General features: G+C 42.4%; 1 protein-coding gene across 1 annotated transcript in view; it reads right to left on the reverse strand.

Annotated features, from left to right (window-relative positions):
- Nucleotides 1-23,653, reverse strand: part of LOC118357615 (ATP-sensitive inward rectifier potassium channel 12-like) — a 32,840-nt gene continuing 9,187 nt past the window's right edge. Inside the window, exon 2 of the mRNA XM_035734911.2 lies at nucleotides 1-5,939. Within this exon, the coding sequence (XP_035590804.1) occupies nucleotides 4,426-5,772 (1,347 nt within the window). The 5' untranslated portion in view covers nucleotides 5,773-5,939 and the 3' untranslated portion in view covers nucleotides 1-4,425. The remainder of the gene's footprint in view (nucleotides 5,940-23,653) is intronic.

Genomic DNA, 23,653 nt, shown 5'->3' on the forward strand with positions numbered 1-23,653 from the left:
TACAATTAGGTTTTAATTGAATAATTTAATTTGCTTTGCATTATCCATTAAAATAAAAGGCCCAGGACACATTTCTTCACCTGGGCCATAGAAAGACTTCTACAGAGGTCAAATGTTTTCTAATCATCCCTTTAAGAGAAATACCCATTTAATCAAACGCTGAAATGAAAAACAATGTGATTTTCTGACTTTTTTTCTGGTACAAAATTGATAAATATGGATGACCTTGTTATACTGTATCTCAAGGAAATACTGTCATATTAAAAACAACTTGATATAAAAATAGATGTGTTGATTTCTGTGTATGTTTAGCTGTTACCTAATATACTTAGTTGACTTTGTGCACTTTTGATACATGTGTATTGCTCGTGCCTTCTCTGTTTTGATGGGGTCAGATTGGGTAACATTCAAACGGAATAAAATCCTTCCGGAAAAAATAAAAATAAAAAGGCATGACGGAACTTTTCATTCCGATGATGCAGCATAGAAGCTGATTATGCTTTACCATGGATACCACTGAAACATTGTAAGTAGGTACAAAGGTGTCATACATGGGATACCAGAACCTTCCCAGAAGGCAATGAGCATAAAGTGAATGGATTGGGACGAAAAGGTTTCATTCATCTCCCAAAAAATCTCTCTTTTCTTAAAAAAAGCAAAAAGCAAACACACGATGTAGGATTATTTAGAGCAAAGTATACCCAAGGGATAACAGGACCACTAGGAAAATATCAGTCACTGTAGCCAGCTGAATGACTATCTCATAGTTGTTTTCTTGCTTTGAAGGGCAGTGATTTTGGTGTCAGAGGAAATAGAGAAAAGTAGTATCTTAGGGGACATTAACTCCATGACACAGCATAATAAATGGTATGCTATTTCGTAGAGCAGTGCATTATGTGTAGGCATAAATGACATTTCAAATTCTACGATTCATGCCAAATATTCAAATGTGTCTGTCATGCACCTTAGTTTTACTTAGATACTGATGAAACTACTCAATTTATTGTAACGAAGACAAAAACAAATCTGTACATACTAAAATAATACATTTATTTGGTTTTAAGGGAAAGGGGGAGACCGAGTCAGTTGTACAACTGAATGCCTTCAACTGAAATGTGTATTCCGCATTTAACCCGACCCCCTCTGAATCAGAGAGGTGTAGGGGGCTGGCTTAATTGACATCCACGGCACCAGTGTGTTAACTGCCTTGCTCAGGGGCAGAAAGACAGAATTTTTCCTTGTCAGCTCGGGGATTCGATCCTGTAACTTTTTTATTACAGACCCAACACTCTGACCATTAGGTTACCTGCCGCCCCCATTTAGAAATGTTTTGTTTGGTATTGTGCTTGAAGTTGAACCTAGATTATTTACATTCAAGACACTTTTTACCTTTCTCAATTATGACTACTCTTGTTACTTCCAGTCCAAAGCATCATTGTCCAATTCGAATTTCAAGTTCCGTTTCGGTAGCTTCCCACTGGGCACACACTGGTTGAATCAACGTTGTTCCACACCAATGTGGAATAGATGTTGAATTCACGTCTGTGCGCTGTGGGTGTAAGATTCCATATCAACAACACTCCTTACAAATAATTTTGTCCATATCATTCTTCATATAATGTTGTACCAAATCAAACGTAACTCAGCTGCTCAGCAACCTCTTGAGTTATCTAACTTAGGAGAGCACTCCAGTAAACGAAGAATGAAGGATGTCTATGTAACTCAAACTCAAAACATCAGTCAGAGAAATGAGTGTGGTGCTGTTATCTAACAGGTGCACCACAAAATAAATATTGAGACTCAAGAAGTGGTATCCAGAAATAAAACGGAGCTTTGTGCCAATCGTCAATTATGTTGACTAAATAATAGGAAGGTGCATTTCAGTATTATTGCTTTTCGTATTGGCTGTCCAACTGATCATGTAAACCTATTGCGTCTTAGGTGTGATGGAATCAAATCACCATATCACAGATAGTTTCTTGTGCTTGATAGTGTTTTTTAAAAGCTTGCCCATATTTTTCTAAAATAATTGGATGAAAATTTTTAACATGATAAGGGCACCGCGTGTCCCACACGCATAACCTTTGTAGGCCATTAGGAATATATTGATGACAGTCTTTGTGCAAAGTAAAACTTAACTCACAATCATTTACCTGGTAAAGTCACATTCTTTCTGCATGCACCTCATATTAGTTGAACTTAGCTATCAAAAGTGATTTTATAACATACAAAAATTGCTATTTACTATAAAGATACACTATATATACAAAAGTATGTGGACATCCCTTCAAATTAGTGGATTCGGCTATTTCAGCCACACCCATTGATGAAAGTGTTTAAAATCAAGGAAATACAGCTATGCAATCTCTGTAGAAAACAATGGCAGTAGAATAGCCTTACCGAAGAGCTCAGTGACTTTCAGCACTGTCATAAGATGCCACCTTTCCAACAAATCAGTTCGTGAAATTTCTGCACTGCTTGAGCTGCCCCTGTTAACTGTAAATGCTGTTAATGTGTAGTGGAAATGTCTAGGAGCAACAGCGGCTCAGGCTCAAAGTGGTAGGCCACACAAACTCACAGTACGGGACCGCCGAGCACGTACAAATGGTCTGTCCTTGGTTGCAACACTCATTACTGAGTTTCAAACTGCCTCTGGAAGCAACATCAGTGCAAGTCCATGGCTGGGCAGCCGCACACAAGCCTAAGATCACCACGCGCAATGCCAAGCGTCAGCTGGAGGGGTGTAAAACTCGCCGCCATTGAACTCTGGAGCAGTGGAAACGCATTCTCTGGACTGATGATTCACACTTCACCATCCGGCAGTCCGACAGACAAATCTGGGTTTGGCGGATGCCAGGAGAACGTTACCAGCCCGAATGCATAGTGCCAACTGTAAAGTTTGGTGGAGGAGGAGTAATGGTCTGGGATTGTTTTTCATGGTTCTGGCTAGGTCACTTAATTCCAGTGAATGGAAATCTTCCAACTGTGCTTCCAACTTCATGGCAACAGTTTGGGGAAGGCCCTTTCCTGTTTCAGCATAACAATGCCCCCATGCACAAAGCAAGGTCCATACAGAAATGGTTTGTCGAGATCGGTATGGAAGAAGTTGACTGGCCTGCACAGAGCCCTGACCTCAACCCCATCGAACGCCTAATCAGTGCCCGACCTCACTAATGCTCTTGTGGCTGAATGGAAGCAAGTCCCTGCAGCAATGTTTCAACATCTATTTGAAAGCCTTCCCAGAAGAGTGGAGGCTGTTATAGCAGCAAAGGGGGAACCAACTCCATATTAATGCCCATGACTTTGGAATGAGATGCTCAATGAGCAGGTGTCCACATACTTTTGGTCATGCAGTGTAATAGAGGGTAAATGCTTTTTACATGTGAAGCCCTTCAATTCTCATTGAGTTCAGACATACTTTCATCAAACCCGTTCTCTTTGTAGAATTATGCAATGATGATTGGATTGCATCATCTCCATTGAGTTTCTGTCTCCTGATAACATTAATGATGTGCATAGATTCGTTGTAAAGAGAATAATCAAAATAATGATGAAATGTAAATGATATTTTCCATATCAACAACTTAGTTGTTTCAAACTTTGTTGAGGTCAGAATAATCCTGTGTTATTTTAATGTTTTATGCAAGGGGTATCAAAATGAACAATAAAATGTATTGCCCGTTCTAAAATGAATGTATTGCATTACTATAGGGCCTACTCTTACGTTCTGCTTGTAGTGCAAATGATATCTATTCATCACAAAGGGTTCAAATGAAGTCCACGTTGTGAAACTGTGTTGTGCATCAGTGGCTCGTGGATGGTTAGATCATTTAGCATGGCTCATTGCTTCTGAATGTTGCAGTGCACTTTTACAGGAATTTTCAACGTGTCACCGAACTCAGTTCCAGCGATTGTGAATTCCAGCAATGTGGGAAGCTTATATGTAGCTTTAAACTGTAACGCTGCCATTTGTGCCCAATAGCAACTTGAACTAGCTAAAAATCATTTTTTAAATATGTTTTTTTAAATAATACTCCACATGAAACATAACTTATCTAAGCAATAATATTTACACCTGGGTCCTGATTATTTGGTCTTGTCATTATACCTGTTCGATGCATCATTAAACACTCTCAACTCAAATGAAAAAATGAAGATTCAAGTTTCCATGAAGGAACAATGTCCTTCGCTGGCCTTTTCCTTTTGTTGTGGTCCTGTGGACATTCTTTACCACAGTTTTGCATGCTGCGTACGTTTGCTAGCATCCACTTTTTCCAGTGTCCCGCTTGCCCTTTCACTGTCCCCTCATGTACTTTACATCCTATTACAGTAGACAGCTTTTCCTATGGCACTGCGCACTGTTCTGCATTTTTACCCTTGGAAGGAAAGACAACTTATCGAAGTTGACCCCAGGTAGTGCAGAGGTCATATCTCCGACTCCCTGCGGTACGACCTTTGGTCCAGTCCCCTGGTGGTCTGTAGCCGCTCAAATTCGTGTCGATTGTTCCGCCCCGGACTGTTCAGGTTGGCCAACGCTCTGAACGAACCACTGCCCATGCCCATGCCCATGCCCACCACCTCCTCTTCCTCATCCTCATCCCGGCTGAGAAAGGCCAGCTCGTTCTCGTAACAGAAGGAGTTGGAGGTGGGCACCAGGAACTTGTTCTCCACCATGTCCTTGGCACTGCAGCACGGGGTGGACGGTACCTCGTAGGTCTTGTGAAAGTGAGAGTAATCCACCCTGTACAGGTTCTTCTCCTCGAAGAGCACTGGCTCGAACCGGTAACCCCACAGTACCTCCGTGGCCAGGTAGGAGCTGCGGGCCTGCGTGGTCATGGCGGTTGCCTCGACCATCCCTTCCAGTATGACCACAATCTCAAAATCCGCCGTATCCAGGTCATTTTTCCTGATCCCATAGAGTGGACTATCCTCATTGATCTCATGGATAATCGTAATGGGAGAAACCAAGAAAATCCTGTCCAGGCCTTTGTCAAAGCCCACATTGATGTCTACTTGGTCCAGGGGGATATACTCCCCTTCGTCAGTGATCCGGGGTTTGATGAGCTGAGCTCTGACATGGGCCTCTACGATGTGACTCTTCCTTAGGTTCCCCACCCTCCACATGAGGCACAGCTTGCTGTCGCGCAAAGAGATCACTGCGTTGTGGCTGAACAGTAGTGTCCGCGCACGTTTCTTGGGCCTTGCCATCTTGGCCATGATGGCGCCGATCATGAAGCAGTCGATGATGCAGCTAATGATGGACTGGAAGACCACCATGAACACGGCGACCGGACACTCCTCTGTCACGCAGCGGTAGCCGTAGCCGATGGTTGACTGGGTCTCGATGGAGAACAGGAAGGCGGCCACGAAGCCGTTGACCTGCAGGACGCAAGGTGTGAAGTTGTCGTCTCCGGCTGGGTTGTCCAGGTCGCCGTGGAGCAATGCTATAACCCAGAAGGCCAGGCCAAAGGCCAGCCAGGACAGCACGAACACCAGTGTGAACAGCACCAGCATGTAGCGCCAACGGATGTCCACGCACGTGGTGAAAAGGTCGGCCATGTAGCGAGATGACTTGTCCTCCATGTTGGCGAACTGCACGTTGCACTGGCCATTCTTCTTGACAAAGCGGTTGCGGACCTTATGGCGTGTGTGGATCTTGCCGTTGCCGAAGCCGTTCATGCCGCCACCGCTGCTGCTGTGCATATTGGTGAGGCGCAGTGCCTCCTCCTCGGACGACACGATGCTGTAACGGTTGATCCGCCCAACGCTCATGCTGGCCACGTAGGCCGGGCTGCAGTGTCGGAGTAAGTGGGAAATCCTTGAGTCCCAATGTGTGATCACTCAAAGGCCCTTCCCAGGGGTATCACTGCCAGAGCCCCATCTCAGAAGGTGAAGGTGGAGGTGTGCTTTTGGGTGTTGTACTCTTGGCAGACCACTGCCTGAGGAAAGAGGAAAGGGATACGGATGTCAGTATATCACAGCATGTCAGTATCAACATACCCCACCATGAAGACTCTGGGAAACTGCACTACAAAGGCTGCGTTAAGACAGACAGACAAATTCTGATATTTTTTCCACTAATTGGTCTTTTGACAAATCACATCAGATCTTTTCACATCAGATCTTTTCGGAGCTTATATGATTGGGCAAAAGTCCAATTAATGAAAAGTCTTCACAAGTATGTAGTACATTTGCACAAAAATCTAAACAGATCATCAAAATTGCTAATTTGTCAATACTCAAAGTACATTTTCAATTGACTGAGTATAACAAACAAATTTGTTCACTGCACAAAATCACTCTTTCAATTTGGATACATGTTCAATCTAGTATCAGCTTTAAAAAATAAAATGTTCACCTTACTTTTGATTAGATTTTCTTGTCATTTGTTAACAATACAATTAATTATCACTTAATCAAACTTCTCAAAACTGAAAACTACTGAACCAAAATTGTGGAGTGCCTAGTAAACGTATATAGTTTGATAACCGCGGAACACTGTAAAATACTATATTATTACCTCATAAATGTATCAATTTGACATAATTGTATGTTTATGTGCTGTGAATACTACATCAATATTCTCCATCAGTCAGTGTTCTTCAATAGGATAACGTGGTAAGACTCGCTCTATATGTGCTACCATTTAGAATAATAGTGTAGAGTAAAATGCACTGCTGAAATACCTGGATTGTTTATAACAATATATTCCGCTCATTAGATGAATTTCATTGATACACTGTAAGCTGATGAATTTTGAAGCAGAGAGACAGGCAATACTGTATCACTTGACAAGTCACGTAGAAATGGGGATCTTGTTACGTTTTTACAATAACCAACTGCTTTACAATACAATACAATACAATACTATTTATACTTTATTTAATATGTGTTTTGTTATTTTTTGTTGGGGGTTACTTAAGCAATAAGGCACGAGGGGGTGTGGTGTATGGCCAATATACCACGGCTAAGGGCTATTCTTATGCATGACGCAACGCGGAGTGCTTGGCCATATACCACAACCCCCTGAGGTGCCTTATTGCTACTATAAACTGGTTTCCAATATAATTAGAGCACTAAAATGAAATATTTTAACATACCTGTGGTATACTGTCTGATACACCAAGGCGGTCAGCCAATCAGCATTCAGGGCTCGAACCACCCAGTTAATAAAAGTAAATTATCCATTTCAAATTATATGTTTATAAAACATGCACCTGTAGGCTCCCCCCTACAGGTGGGTCGAGCCCTGAATGCTGATTGGCTGACATGGTATATCAGACCGTACCACGGGTATGACTTTGGTCAGGTGATAGGATAGTATTGGTCAGGCGATGAGCGGTGCCTTGTTTCCTCCAGACGTGACACTTGGCATTCAGGTCAAAGAGTTCATTCTCGGTTTCATCAGACCAGAGAATCTTGTTATCTTGGTCTGAGAGTACTTTAGGTGCCTTATGGCAAACTCCAAGTGGGCTGTCATGTCCCTTTTACTGAGGAGTGGCATCCGTCTGGCAACTCTACTATAAAGGCCTGATTGGTGGAGGGCTGCAGAGATGGTTGTCTATCTGGATGGTTACCCCATTTCCACATAGACTCTGGAGCTCTGTCAGAGTGACCATCTGGTTCTTGGTTACCTCCCTGACCAAGGTCCTTCTCCCCCGATTGCTCAGTTTGGCTGTGCGGACAGCTCCAGGAAGAGTCTTGGTGGTTCCAAACTTCTTCCATTTAAGAATGATAGAGGCCACTGTGTTCTTGGGGACCTTCAGTGCTTTAGTAACCTTCCTCAGATTCTTGCCTCGACACAATCCTGTCTCGTAGCTCTACGGACAATTCCTTCGACCTCATGGTTTGGTTTTTGCTCTGACATGCACTGTCAACTGTGCGACCTTATATAGATAGCGTGTGTTCCAAATCATGTCCAATCAATGTAATTTACCACAGGTGGACTGCAATCAAGTTGTATAAACATCTCAAGGATGCTCAATGGAAACAGGATGCACCTGAGCTCAATTTCAAGTTTCATCACAAAGGGTCTGAATACTTATGTAAATAAGGTAAATCCGTTTTTTATTTGGAATACATTTGCAAAAATATCAAAAAACCTGTTTTCACTTTGTCATTATGGTGTTTTTGTAAATTGATGAGGGTAAAAAAAATGATTTAATACATTATAGAATAAGGCTGTAGCATAACAAAATGTAAAAAAAAGGCAGGGGTTTGAATAATGATGTAAATTAAGGTATTTATATTTGCCATTTTTTTTTATCCATTTGCAAACATTTCTGAAAACCTGTTTCAATTTGTCATGATGGTGTATTGTGTGTAGATGGATGAGGAAAAATAAATAATGGAATCCGTTTTAGAATAAGGCTGTAACATAACAAAATGTGTAAAAAGTCAAGTCTCGACATAGCTCATTCTAATATGTATATTGCTGTACATTTCATTCCTAGTATATCTTGTGGAATGAGTTATGTGTAGATGCATATAGATTGCATTTGGTTGGTATTTTGGATTTGTTCTGACATTTCTTGTACTATCTAGATGACGTGTGTATGTTTTTGCACCGTTGGAGCTAGAAACACAAACATGCATGATAGCTTCAGAAGCTTGTGCATTCACCACATTTTTGGTGCTTGTTTGGAGATGTGTTCCTCAGACTTAAAAGGAAACAATTGTTGATATCTTGAAAATGATGTGTCCTAGCTAAGATTCTCTTAGAAAATATATTATAAAATGCATTTATCATACATTACATTGCAGTACTGTTGTTTAGAAAGAAAGATGAGAGGAGTGTTTATCAACAATGTATGAATTGTCCAGTAGTGTCTTTTTCCAATGAAAGCCCCCCAAAATGTAGTGACTTAATGCAGTGTCCAGAAAAGTGGAGTGGGCATGTGTATATAGTCTCATTTACACATTTTGTTACATGTTGTTACAATGTTTCAGAAAAGTTGTAATACAAAAAAAACATATTTGTCTTGTAAATGATATTTATAACGATTTTTAAAAAAAAAACCTATTAGGGTGAGGTGCTTGTATACTATTCAGGCTATCTGTAAATATGCAATCCTAAGGTACTATGCCTTCTGCAGAATTTTTAAAACAGATTTTAAGAGACTTTGATCAAGAAACCTTTAAGATTTCACTGTCTATTTCAGTCTCTGTAACATTCTTTAAAGGAGGGTGTAAAAACCATTATGGCTCTCTAAAGTAAAAATGGAAATTAGAATATTTTCAAAATTATAATTTTTGTATTCAGCCCAGCCTTTCCCTGCATTTTCCTACTGCACCCTACGGTATATAGGTATACTGCATTTTCCCACTGCAACCTACGGTATATAGGTATACTGCATTTTCCCACTGCAACCTACGGTATATAGGTATACTGCATTTTCCCACTGCAACCTACGGTATATAGGTATACTGCATTTTCCCACTGCAACCTACGGTATATAGGTATACTGCATTTTCCCACTGCAACCTACGGTATATAGGTATACTGCATTTTCCCACTGCACCCTACAGTATATAGGTATACTGCATTTTCCCACTGCACCCTACGGTATATAGGTATACTGCATTTTTCCACTGCAACCTATGGTATATATGTATACTGCATTTTTCTACTGCATCCTACGGTATATAGGTATACTGCATTTTCCTACTGCATCCTACGGTATATAGGTATACTGTATTTTTCCACTCTCTGCTTGTGTGCATGTCCAATACTAGAGTGAAACCTTTCTGATGGTTAAGGGATCAATCATTCATATTTAATTTGTATCTATCGTTCAAAAGTTTGGGGTCACTTAGAAATGTACTTGTTTTTTGAAAGACAAGCTAATTTCTTGTCCATCAAAATATCATCACATTGATCAGAAATACAGTGTAGCCATTGTTAATGTTGTAAATGTCTATTGTAGCTGGAAACGGCAGATTGTTAATGAAATATCTACATAGGCGTACAGAGGCCCACAATCAGCAATCATCACTCCTGTGTTCCAATGGCACGTTGTGTTAGCTAGTCCAAGTTTATAATTTTAAAAGGCTAATTGATCAATAGAAAACCCTTTTGCAATTATGTTAGTACAGCTGAAAACTGTTGTGCTGATTAAAGAAGCAGATTGGTTGAAAAGCATGCATTTAGTTTTGCTAGCGTTTAAAGAGCAGTTGGAGGCCATAGAAGGAGTGTTGTATGGCATTGAAGCTCGTTTGGAGGTTTGTTTGTAAGGCATTGAAGCTCATTTGGAGATTTGTTAATACAGTGTCCAAAGAAGGGCCAGAAGTATACAGAATGGTGTCGTCTGAGTAGAGGTGGATAAAGGAATCACCCGCAGCAAGAGCGACATCGTTGATATATACAGAGAAAAGAGTCGGCCCGAAAATTTAACCCTGTGGTACCCCTATAGAGACTGTCAGAGGTCCGGACAACAGGCTCTCCGATTTGACACACTGAACTATCTGAGAAGTAGTTGGTGAACCAGGCAAGGCAGTCATTTGAGAAATCAAGGCTGTTGAGTCTGCCGATAAGAACACGGTCATTGACAGTGTGGCCAGGTCGATGAAGACGGCTGCACAGTACAGTCTTTTATTGATGGAGGTTATGATGGAGGTTATGATATCGTTTAATACCTTGAGCGTGGCTGAGGTGCACCCGTGACCAGCTTGGAAATCGGATTGCACAGTGGAGAAAGTATGGTGGATTCGAAATGGTCAGTGATCTGTTTGTTAACTTGACTTTTGAAAACTTTAGAAAGGCAGGGCAGAATGGATATAGGTCTGTAACAGTTTGGGTCTAGAGTGTCACCCCCCTTGAAGAGGTGGATGACCGCGGCAGCTTTCCAATCTTTAGGAATCTCGGACAATACGAAAGAGAGGTTAAAACCTGTTGAATCTAGGGGGCAATATTTTCATTTTTGGAAAAATAATGTTCCCAAAGTAAATGGGCTATTTTGTCAGGACAAGATGCTAAAATATGCATATAATTGACAGCTTAGGATAGAAAACACTCTAAAGTTTCCAAAACTGTAAAATGATTGTCTGTGAGTTTAACAGAACTGATATTACCGGCGAAATCCTGAGAAAAATCCAATCAGGAAGGGACTCTTATTTAGAAAGCTCTGTGTTCCTATGCATCCCTATTGAGCAGTGAATGAGATATCAACCAGATTCCTTTTTCTATGGCTTCCTTAATGTGTCTAGTGTCGCAATACATAGTTTCAGGCTTTTATTTTGAAAAATGAGCCTGAACTTCAACATTGCGTCAGTGGTCAGCTGGAGGCTCTCAGAGTGTTTTGTGCGTAAAAGACAAATTCAGCCATTGTTTCTCTCTTTCCTACTAAGATGCCACCTGTCCCGGGTGATATATTATCAAATAGATATTTGAAAAACACCTTAAGGATTGATTATTAACAACATTTGCCATGTTTCTGTCGATATTATGGAGCTAATTTGGAATATTTTTTGGTGTTGTCGTGACCGCAATTTCCGGGCGAATTCTCAGCCAAACGTGAAGAACTAACAGAGTTATTTCGGCTACAAAAATAATATTTTTGGAAAAAGGAACATTTGCTATCTAACTGGGAGTCTCGTGAGTGAAAACATCCGAAGCTCATCAAAGGTAAACGATTTAATTTGATTGCTTTTCTGATTTTCGTGACCAGGTTGCCTGCTGCTTGCAAGGCATAATGCTATGCTAGGCTATCGATAAACTTACACAAATGCTTGTCTTGCTTTGGCTGTAAAGCATAATTTCAAAACCTGAGATGACAGGGTGACTGACAAAAGGCTAAGCTGTGTTTCAATATATTTCACTTGTGATTTCATGAATATTAATATTTTCTAGTAATATGTATGTCCGTTGCATTATGCTAATTAGTGTCAGTTGATGACAATTCTCCCGGATTCGGGATGGGTAGATCCAAGAGTTAAACAGACTGGTAATAGGGGTTGCAACAATGGTGGCGGATAATTTTAGAAAGAGAGGGTCCAGATTGTCTAGCCCAGCTGATTTGTACGGATCCAGGTTTTGCAGCTCTTTCAGAACATCTGCTATCTGGATTTGGGTGAAGGAGAAGCTGGGGAGGATTATGTAAATAGCTGCGGGGGGTGCGGAGCTGTTTACTGGGGTTGGGGTAGCCAGGAGGAAAGCATGACCAGCCGTAGAGAACACTGATTGAAATTCTCGATTATTGTGGATTCATCAGTGGTGACAGTGTTTCCTACTGTCACGATCGTCGTCAGGGTGGAAATGACCGGACCAAGGAGCAGCGTGGTAAGTGCACATTCTTTTTGAGTGCCGCCAACAAAAACAAGGAATAAGGAAGCTACCGTGATGCTTACTAGGTCTATACAGGCCACTAACAAAGTCAACTACCCACAACTAAGGTGGCAAAACATGCTGCCTAAGTATGATTCCCAATCAGAGACAACGATAGACGGCTGTCCCTGAATGAGAACCATACCTGGCCAAAACATAGAAACAGAAAACATTGAAATAAAGAACCTAGAATTCCCACCCTAGTCACACCCTGGTCGAACCAAAATAGAGAATAAAAGCCTCTCTATGACCAGGGCGTGACACCTACCCTCAGTGCAGTGGGCAGCTGGGAGGAGGTGCTCTTATTCTCCATGGACTTTAGTGTCCCAAGACTGTTTGGAGTTAGAACTACAAGATGCAAATTTCTGTTTGAAAAAGCTAGCCTTTGCTTTCCTAACTGACTATGCAGTCAGTATCGCGGGGACTATGCGATGCTAGTGCTCTCCGCCACAGGATGTTTTTGTGCTGGTCGAGGGCAGTCAGGTCTGGAGTGAACCAAGGGCTGTATCTGTTCTTAGTTCTACATTTTTTTAAAGGGGCATGCTTATGTAAGATGTTGAGGGAATTACTTTTAAAGAACGTCCAGGCATCCTCTACTGACGGGATGAGGTCAATATCCTTCCAGGATATCTGGGCCAGGTTGATTAGAAAGGCCTGCTCGCATAAGTGTTCTAGGGAGCATTTGACAGTGATGAGGGGTGGTTGTTTGACCGCGGACCCATTACGGATGCAGGCAATGAGGCAGTGATCACTGAGATCCTGATTGAAAACAGCAGAGGTGTATTTGGAGGGCAAGTTGGCCAGGATAATGTCTATTATCCTGGCCTGTACAGCACTTTGAGATATAAGCTGATGTACGAAGGGCTATATAAATACATTTGATTTGATTTGATTTGATATTAGGGTGCCCATGTTTACGGATTTAGAGTTGTACCTGGTGGGTTCCGTGATCACTTGTGTGATATTGAGGGCATCTAGCTTAGATTGTAGGACTGCTGAGGTGTTAAGCATATCCAGGTTTAGGTCACCTAACAGAACAAACTCTGAAGATAGATGTGGGGGCAATCAATTCACATATGGTGTCCAGGGCACAGCTGGGAGCTGAGGGGGGTTTATAACAGGCGGCAACAGTGAGAGACTTATTTCTGGAGAGATACATTTTTTAAATTAGAAGCTTGAACTGTTTGGGCATGGACCTGGAAAGTGTGACAGAATTTTGCAGGCTATCTCTGCAGTATATTGCAATTCCTCCCCCTTCGGCAGTTTTATCTTGACGGAAACTGTTGTAGTTGGGGATGGACATCTTAGACTTTTTGGTGGCCTTCCTAAGCCAGGATTCAGACACGGCAAGGACTTCAGGGTTGGAGGAGTGTGCTAAAGCAGTGAGTAAAACAAACTTAGGGAGGAGGCTTCTGATGTTAACATGCATGAGACCAAGGCTTTTACGGTTACAGAAGTCAACAAATGAGAGCGCCTGGGGACACACAGGGCCTGGGTTAACCTCTACATCACCCGAGGAACAGAGGAGGAGTAGGATGTGAGTACGGCTAAAGGCTATCAAAACTGGTAGTCTAGTGCGTTGGGGACAGAGATTTCTGGGCGTGGTAGGATAGATTCAGGGCATAATGTACAGACAGGGGTATGGTCGGGTGCGGGTACAGTGGAGGTAACCTTGGCATTGAGTGACGATAAGAGAGGTTGCATCTCTGGATGCACTAGTTATGCTGAGATCACCGCATGTGTGGTTGGTGGGACAAAAGAGGTATCTGAGGCATGTTGAGTGGGACTAGGAGCTCCGCAGTAAACTAAAACAATTATAACTATCCTAAACAACAGTATACAAGGCATGTTGCAATCACAGGTGTTGATTGGGAGAGCTAGCTAAGACAACAACGGGTAAGACAACAACAGCTAATCAGCTAAGACAACAACAATAGAGATGAGTTAGCTTATACACTAACTTTCACACATCTAGATGGCCGGGTGAGATAGGTGTGGAGCTAGAGAAGTACATTATTTACCTTCAGAGGTGAATGTATCAAAACAGTGTCCGTGTTGTTGTGCACTCTCCTCAAGCAATAGCATGGTATTTTTTCACTGTAGTAGCTACTATAATTGGACAGTGCAGTTAGATCAGCAAACATTTAAGCTTTCTGCCCATATAAGAAATGTCTATGTCTTGGAAAGTTTGCTGTTTACTTACAACGTCATTCTAGCCACATTAGCACATGTTAACATCAATCGTCCCGGTATAGGGACACCAATCCCGTAGAGGTTTTTATAAGTGATTAGCAGTAATTAGCAGTCACTACCATCATGGGACTTGTATTATTGTTTACTACTTTGAACAATTGACACAGAACATTTCACAAAAACATTTAATTGAAAAAATAAAAAAACAATTTTATGTGACCACGTTTTCCAAAACCGATTGGAGATTCAAGGATGTCATGGGCACCTGATCTGTACTATACAGAAATGCATAATGGATTTGAATATCATTCTCTTCATGGTGGTGTATCCTGAATGGGTACACAAAGGTAACAATATGCAATATGCATATGTGGGTATGATTCTGAACACGGGCTATTATTGTAATGAGCTCCACCACTAAACAATACCTATAAAATAATCATGGATGTCAATGGTTCACAAGTTTGGACATCAGACTACAGCACAGAAGAGCAGAATAGATTTGCCTTGATCTCTAATATTTTGGACAAAACCAAACATGGTGGTGTTTACTTTAGCAATCTCACTGGAATAAAGAATTCCTCCATTGGGTTGGCAGGGTAGCCTAGTGGTTAGAGAGTTGGACTAGTAACCGGAAGGTTGCAAGTTCAAACCCCGAGCTGACAAGGTACAAATCTATCGTTCTGACCCTGAACAGGCAGTTAACCCACTGTTCCTAGGCCGTCATTGAAAATAAGAATTTGTTCTTAACTGACTTGCCTAGTTAAATAAAGGTAAAAAGAAAAAAAAATACTGTCATAAATTAAAGAGATTGTGTTAACATCTCGAAATGGTACTACTAAATGTTAAATCGCTCACTTCCAAGGCAGTCATAGTCAATTAACTAATTACTGATCATTAACTTGATAGGATTGGCCAGGCTTAAGCCAGAATAATTTACTGCTCTAAATGAGGCCTCTCCTCCTGGTTACACAGGTGACCTTTTCACCTGAAGCAAACTGAAATCCCACCCAATGGATGCCGAGACTGCTCTCGCTAACCCCGCCTACCTATAATACTGGGCTATTCACAACTGTACGTTCCCTTTCAGTCGGTCACTCTGTACAACATACAATGGGGACATACAATCACACCCCAAGCCTGCCATGGAGGGTACCAAACTAGGAGACCTATTGCAGCCCAGCACATGCACGTTCTACCGACTCCAAAAAAGCACATTTTTCCCTAATACTTACCTGAGAAGCCTGAACTGCCACAACCTCATGAGGCCTGAACTGTCACAGCCCACATAGGGAACCAGAACCAGCTGCAACTTGGCTATGCATACTGAACCGACAAGAGTTGTTGAACCATGGCAAGCCTGAGGCTCAAACCCACAGAAAACCTCAGGCTCAAACCCACAGAAAACCTGCAGTAACACGGAAACTGTACTCGCACGCTGCCACACATCAAAGCAGCCCAAGGCTCAAACACACAGGAAAACTGTGGTACTCTGGACAAAAAGCTGGGTAACATTGTCAACGGCAGGCCTAGTCCGTAGATCCTACTGGTTCCAAAAAGGCTAACATAGAGATCTGAGGTCTGAGGAATGCCAGAACTCACACAAGGAACCGCAAGTCCAAAACAACAGGGCATCTGCTGTGACTTGATAATGTGCATTCACGTTCAGCCTCATCAACGAACCACAGCAGTCCAAGGCTCAAACCAGCAGGGTAACTGTGGTAACCTGGATAAATGCACAATATGGGCAGTCTTTTAGGAAAGGACCTTCAGGTCCACAGACTCCAATGGTTCAAACAGAGGCTCAGACAGAGCGTCCAGGACCAAAGCCTGAGCAGCAGAAAATGTGCACTGCTCCATACAAGCAGATAGCGGGCCAGGTTACGGAGAGTTAGAGACGATATCCCACCCTGTCTGTTGGTGCATGCCACCACCATCCTGTCGTCGACAATCACCCAGCGCTGAAACAGACACATCAACAAAAGTCACATAGGCACCACAGCTTTCATAAACTCAGCAAAAATAGAAACGTCCTCTCACTGTCAACTGCGTTTATTTTCAGCAAACTTAACATGTGTAAATATTTGTATGAACATAACAAGATTCAACAACTGAGACATAAACTGAACAAGTTCCACAGACATGTGACTAACATAAATGGAAAAATGTGTTCCTGAACAAAGGGGGGAAGGGGGGGTCAAAATCAAAAGTAACAGTCAGTATTTGGTGTGGCCACCAGCTGCATTAAGTACTGCAGTGCATCTCCTCCTCATGGACTGCACCAGATGTGCCAGTTCTTGCTGTGAGATGTTACCCTACTCTTCCACCAAGGCACCTGCAATTTCCCAGACATTTCTGGGGGGAATGGCCCTAGCCTTCACGCTCTGATCCAACAGGTCCCAGATGTGCTCAATGGGGTTGAGATCCGGGCTCTTTGCTGGCCATGGCAGAACACTGACATTCCTGTCTTGCAGGAAATCACGCACAGAACGAGCAGTATGGCTGGTGGCATTGTCATACTGGAGGGTCATGTCAGGATGAGTGAATACGCTGAGCCGGAGTCAAACAACATTTCTTGTGATTCACTATGAACCCCAGAGAAAACCAGAGTGGCAGTGTGGAGCTCCACCTGTTCCCTCGACTCCGCTATGACCAGTCAATCATCCAGATAAATAAAATACTCTGATCCCCTGACACTGCAGCGGTGCCAAAACTGCCTCCACCACCATAAAATATGTGCGGGCAATAGGGAGATGGGGAGGATGTATAGCACTTGAAAATATGCATCCTTCAGATCTATGAATGTGAACCAATCGCTGGAGTGCACAGACTGCAAAAGCTGGTGAAGGGTGAGTAAGTCCAGGATGGAACCCAACTTTCCATCGCTCTCTGGTAACTAAGAAGTACAGGCTTTACCAACCGCTCTGTACCTCTGACACGGGACCCACGCGAACAACCTGCGTTTGAAGGAGAGAGGAAATCTCCTCTCAAAAGACAGGTGCTAGGACCTCGGGGACCATTAACGTAATGAAGCCAAAAAAGGAGGATGCTGAGCGATTTGTAGACTGTACCCTTTCGCCACTGTCGTCATCACCCATGGTGAGACTGCCAGTCTCCCATAAATTATCTCCTGAAGGGGCAGCGCTCCACCCTGAGGACTGGGATAATTATTGTTTTCATATCCACCACTCTTGACAACCGTGTGTCTGAACGTGGAGAAGGAACTGTGCGTTCTGATATCCAGTCCACACCAAGTTCGGGGACTTCGGCAACCAGTAACTTGACCCCATTGAACAAGCTTGGGAGCACTTGGGAGCACTGTTGCCACAGTAAATGCTTGGGGAGGAGGTTCCAGAGCCACACAATCTTGCAGGCAAATTTGGCTCATTCAAATACATCCACCTGTCCCTCTCAGGAATCCCGAGAACCTGCACTGTTTATTCAGAGGCAGTGTGCAAGGATTAGCCCCCTTGTTATCAAATAAAATAACATTTTATTGGTCACATACACATGGCTAGCAGATGTTATTGTGAGCGTAGCGAAATGCTTATGCTTCTAGATCCAACAGTGCAGCAGTAACAGGTAATATCTAACAATTCCAGAAAGAAAATCTAATATCAAACAAATTCCACAACAAAATCTAACACACAATCTAGTAAAGGAATGGGATAAGAATATATAAGTATAAAACATATGGATTAGCAGTGAAAGAGCGGCTAAGATGCAATAGATAGTAAAGAATAGATAGTGAAGGATAAAGTATACAGTATATACACAATCTCAATCGCACACTGCCCTTTCTCACCTTGACAAAAGGAACACCTATTTGAGAATGCTGTTCATTGACTACAGCTCAGCATTCAACACCATAGTGCCCACAAAGCTCATCACTAAGCTAAGGACTATGGGACTAAACACTCCCTCTGCAACTGGATCCTGGACTTCCTGACGGGCCCACCCAGGTGGTAAGAGTAGGCAACAACATGTCTGCCATGCTGATCCTTAACACTGAGGCCCCTCAGGGGTGTGTACTTAGTCCCCTCCTGAATTCCCTATTCACCCACGACTGAGTGGCCAAACACGACTCCAACAAGCCATCATTAAGTTTGCTGACAACACAACAGCCTGCTCACTGACAACAATGAGACGGCCTATAGGGAGGAGGTCAGAGAACTGGCTGTGTGGTGCCTGGACAACAGCCTTTCCCTCAATGTGAGCAAGACAAAGGAGCTGATCGTGGACTACAGGAAAAGGCGGGTTGAACAGGCCTCATTAACATCGACAGGGCTGTAGTGGAGCGGGTCGAGAGTTTCAAGTTCCTTGGTGTCCACATCACCAATGAACTATCATGGTCCAAACATACCAAGACAGTCGTGAAGAGGGCACGAAAAAAACCTTTTCCCCTCCAGGAGACTGAAAAGATTTTACATTGGTCTCCAGATCCTCAAAAGGTTCTTCAAGTGCACCATCGAGAGCATCCTGACCGGTTGCATTACCACCAAGTATGACAACTGCTCGGCATCTGGTATGACGGCTGTGTGGTCCCATGGTGTTTATACTTGCATACTATTGTTGTCTGGACCCGGTTACGAACCCGGGTCTCCGGAGTGAGAAACAGTCACTTAACCAACTGAGCCACGAATAGTCGGCAGAACCCAGAAGATGAGGCAGACACAGCAGTACTTGAGACGGTGTATTTAATGAAGTAAAAAGTGAAGTTCTTCAGGAAAACTCCACAACCTCAAAAAGAATTCCATAAGAACAAAGGTAATCCTCCAAGACAAAAAGGTAAATCCACAAGGTGGAAGGTATAGCACAAAAAGCCTCAAAAGATACTCAAAAAACAAACAAACAAACAAGAACAAAAAAAACAGAATTCCTCAAGAGAGTCCACCGGGATCAACAAGAGTACACAGAGTACTAGGGCTGGGTGCTAACATACAAACACAGAGCACAGAACTGAGGAAAACAAAGGGTTTAAATACAATCAGGGGAAACGAGGCACAGGTGCAAATAATAATGGGGATCAAGGGAAAACAAAAGGTCAAAAGACACAATGGGGGCCTCTAGTGACCAAAAACCGGAACAACCCTGGCCAAATCCTGACAATTGTTTGTACAGATGAACGTGGTACCTTCATGCGTTTGGAAATTGCTCCCAAGGATGAACCAGATTTGTGTAGGTCTACAATTTATTTTCTGAGGTCTTGACTGATTTATTTTGATTTTCCCATGATGCCAAGCAAAGAGGCACTGAGTTTGAAAGTAGGCCTTGAAATGCATCCACAGGTACACCTCTAATTGACTCAAATGATGTCAATTAGCCAATTAGCTTATAAAGTCAATTTTCTGGTATTTTTTAAAACTTTTTAAAGGCACAGTCAACTTAGTGTATGTAAACATCTGACCCACTGGAATTGTGATACAGTGACCAGTAAGTGAAATAATCTGTATGTAAACAATTGTTGGAAAAATGACTTGTGTCATGCACAAAGTAGATGTCCTAACCGACTTGTCAAAACTATAGTTTGTTAACGAGAAATTTGTGGAGTGGTTAAGAAACGGGTTTTAATGACTCCAACCTAAGTGTATGTAAACTTCCAACTTCAACTGTATCTACCTCTATCGATCTAGTGTCCCTGCCCATTGTAAATAGGGTACTGGAACTGACCCTGTATATAGTATGCTAACCTACTTCATCGTGTTCTTATTTCTTACTCTTATATCTTTTGAGTTTTTGTTCTACCTTGTTATTTTATCTATTACATCGTTATTGATTACTGCATTGTTGGGGTTAGAGTGTGTAAGAAAGAATTTCACTGTACATATGTGTAGCGTGGTTTGTTCTGCGTTGTGTACTTTTAATTAGGACGCTGCCACAACTGGAGGTTTGCTAGTTGAATTATTTTTTATTTGCCCTGCACACGAAGAGACAACACACATTATGTTAACCCTTGGCACAGTCTTAGCTCTCAGGCACCTTGCTAGCCGAAGGTCAGGCAAAATAGTGCCAAAAGGAAATAACTTTTACAATCACATGTATGTACAATATTGATATGAAAAGTGTTTGTACACCAAAGAAAAACAATAGCTATGCAGTTGTAGTTAAATAAAATAATACACTGAATTATTATTATTATTATCAAATGATTAACATCCCCTCTTGACCTGGCCTATTTGAATTGGTCCTTGTGTGCAACTTGGTGCATGATCTAGGGAACAACATCACACTGCTACATATGCATGTGACATTAAAACTGGAAATTTGAAACTTGATGCAACCGGTCAGGAAGCTCTCAATGGTGCAGCAGTAGTATGTGGAGAGGACCAGGGGTGGAATGTCTGGAATGACTTTCTTCAGCCACCTTAAGAAGTAGAGATGCTATTGCACCCTCTTGACCAGTGTGGTGGTGTTGTCCTCGGTGATGTGGACGCCGAGGAACTTAAAACTAGTGACTTTCTCTACTGCAGTCCTGTCGATGTGGAACGGGGCATGTTCCCTCTTCTGCTTCCTAAAGTAAACAATCAACTCCTTTGTTTTCCTGACGTTGATGGAGAGGTTGTTGTCATAACACCACAATGCCAGTTCACTTAGCTCCTCCCTATAGGCTGACTCATCTTTGTCAGTTATCAGGCCTACAATCGTGGTGTCGTCATTAAACTTGCTGACGCAGTTGGTTGTCTTGCAAGGCTACGCAGTAGTTGCCAATCCTCACAACCTGTGGTCTGCCTGTCAGGAAGTTCAGGATCCAGTTGCAGAGGGTGGTGTCCAGAACCAGCTGGAGACCACCCACACGAATGGTCTGACCCAAGACTTCCTGAGGGTGTTCCCACCCCAGGCAACAGGACAGCACTCATGAGTATCTTTAATTTTCATTGTGAAACCACATGCCCTAGGGCACAGTCAGCGGCTCAAACTCTGCTGGTTAGCCTTTTTGAAGCCTTTCCACTGACCATCTTACCCAAGCAAGGAAGCACCGGCTACACAAGCAGAACAGAATGTAGTGGGTTATAGTGAACACAAATCCTACCCAAGCAATGAAGCATTAGCAACCCAAGCAGAGCAGAATGTATTTAGCCTTTTAGCAAACACAAAACGGATACCAAGACCCAAAACTTGAAACATCTAGGGGGACGAGTACTCTCTCCCAACTAACAGACACCTAAGTTGGAGCCGAATCTCGTAGCCTTCGTGTGCTTGAAAAGTTTGCAAATTGCGTGAAACGTTCTTCCAGGAATGATTAACAAGTATTGAAAATGATATACAGTGCATAATGATTCACAGGACATGTTTCTAATGGGGAAGTTAAGAGCCAGGAAGGGGGGGGGCTCCCGGGGTGGGCTTGGCATCCATTGGGTTTGCTTCAGGTGAATAGGATTTGTCGTTGACTCCCCATAGTATGTTATACCGAGTGAACAACTGAAAGGGAACTAAGCAGCCTACTCAATAACTTTTTAAAGCTACTGTTTTACAGGCCTCCTGGGACATATACAGCGTTCCTCACTCAGTTCCCTGAATTCACATCGTACCTCGTAGTCATGGGAGATCATTTTTGGTGATTTCAATATTCACAAGTCCGCAGACCCACTCGAAAAGGCTTTCAGAGCTATCATCAGGTTTTGTCCAAAATGTCTCGGGACCTAAGCATCGCCAAAATCATTCCCTGTATCTAGTTTTGTCCTGTAGAATAGATATTGAGGATCTAAATGTTTTTCCTCAAAATTCTGATCTCAAAAGCTGCGCTATAAATTGTCAAACAACCCAAAGATTCCTAGATACCATTCCAGACTCCTTCCACCGACGCAAGGATGTTGGAGTACAAAAATAATTTAACCACCTAACCAAGGATGTAAACTTTACCTTGCGTAATACCCTAGATGTGGTCGCACTGCTAAAAACCAAAACAACATTTCACAAGAAACTAGCCCTGAAAGTTGCCCTGAAAATTGGAACATAAATGGTGCTCAACCTAATTGGAATTCTTCCGTCTAGTTTGGGAAGACGGTACCGTGCAATATTGAAAAGCCCTCACTGCTGCTCGATCAGCCCACTTTTCCAACCTAAATGAGGAGATTAAAAACAAATCAAACATTTGTATATCTCTAAAAAAATCTTGTATATCTCTAAAATAGTTATGGCCTCAAAACCTTCCAGGTATCTACTGGACCCTATTCCAACTAAACTACTGAAAGAGCTATTTCCTGTGCTTGGCCCTCCTATGTTGAATGTAGTAAATGGCTCCCTATCCTCTGGATTTGTACCAAACTCACTAAAAGTGGCAGAAATAAAGACTCTCATGAAAGAGCATAACCTTGACTCGGAAAATGTAAAAACCTATCAGCCTATATCGAATCTCTCATTCCTCTCAACATTATTTGAAAAAGCAGTTGCTCAGCAACTCACTCCCTTCCTGAACCCCAAAAAATGATACAAAACGCTCAAGTCAGGTTGTAGGCCCCATTACAGTACTGAGACCGCACTCGTGAAGGTGGTGAATGACCTTTTAATGGCGTCAGACCAAGGCTCTGCATCTGTCATCGTGCTCCTAGACCTTAGTGCTGCTTGTACCGTTGGTCACAACATTCTTTTGGAGAGCACGATTGGAAACCCTCATTGGTCTACCATGACAAGTTCTTGCCTGGTTTAGAGGTCTTATCTGTCTGAAAGAAACAGTTTGTCTCTGTGGATGGTTTTTCCTCCGACAAATCAAAGGTACGTTTCGGTGTTCCTCAAGGTTCCGTTCTAAGACCACTATTGTTTTCTTTATATATGCTACCTCTTGGTGATGTCATTCAGAACCACATTGTCAACTTTCACTGCTATGCAGAAAACACATAAATGTACATTTCAATGAAACAAGGTAAAGCCGCAAACTTGCCTACCCTGTAAACCTGTTTTTCAGAAATAAGGAAGTGGATGGCGGAAAATGTTTTGCTTTTAAATTTGGACAAAACTGAGTTTCTAATTCTAGATCCCACCCCCCCAAAAAAAAGAGATCCGCTGTCGGATCTGACAATGAATCTCGATAGTTGTCTCAAATAAAACTGCGAAGGACCTGCCGTCAATCTGGGCCATGATCTCTCTTTTGACGAACACATCAAAAATGCTTAAAGAGTCGCTTTTTCCCCATATTTTTAA

This window comes from Oncorhynchus keta, chromosome 24 (genome assembly GCF_023373465.1).
Source record: "Oncorhynchus keta strain PuntledgeMale-10-30-2019 chromosome 24, Oket_V2, whole genome shotgun sequence".
Lineage (NCBI taxonomy): Eukaryota > Metazoa > Chordata > Actinopteri > Salmoniformes > Salmonidae > Oncorhynchus > Oncorhynchus keta.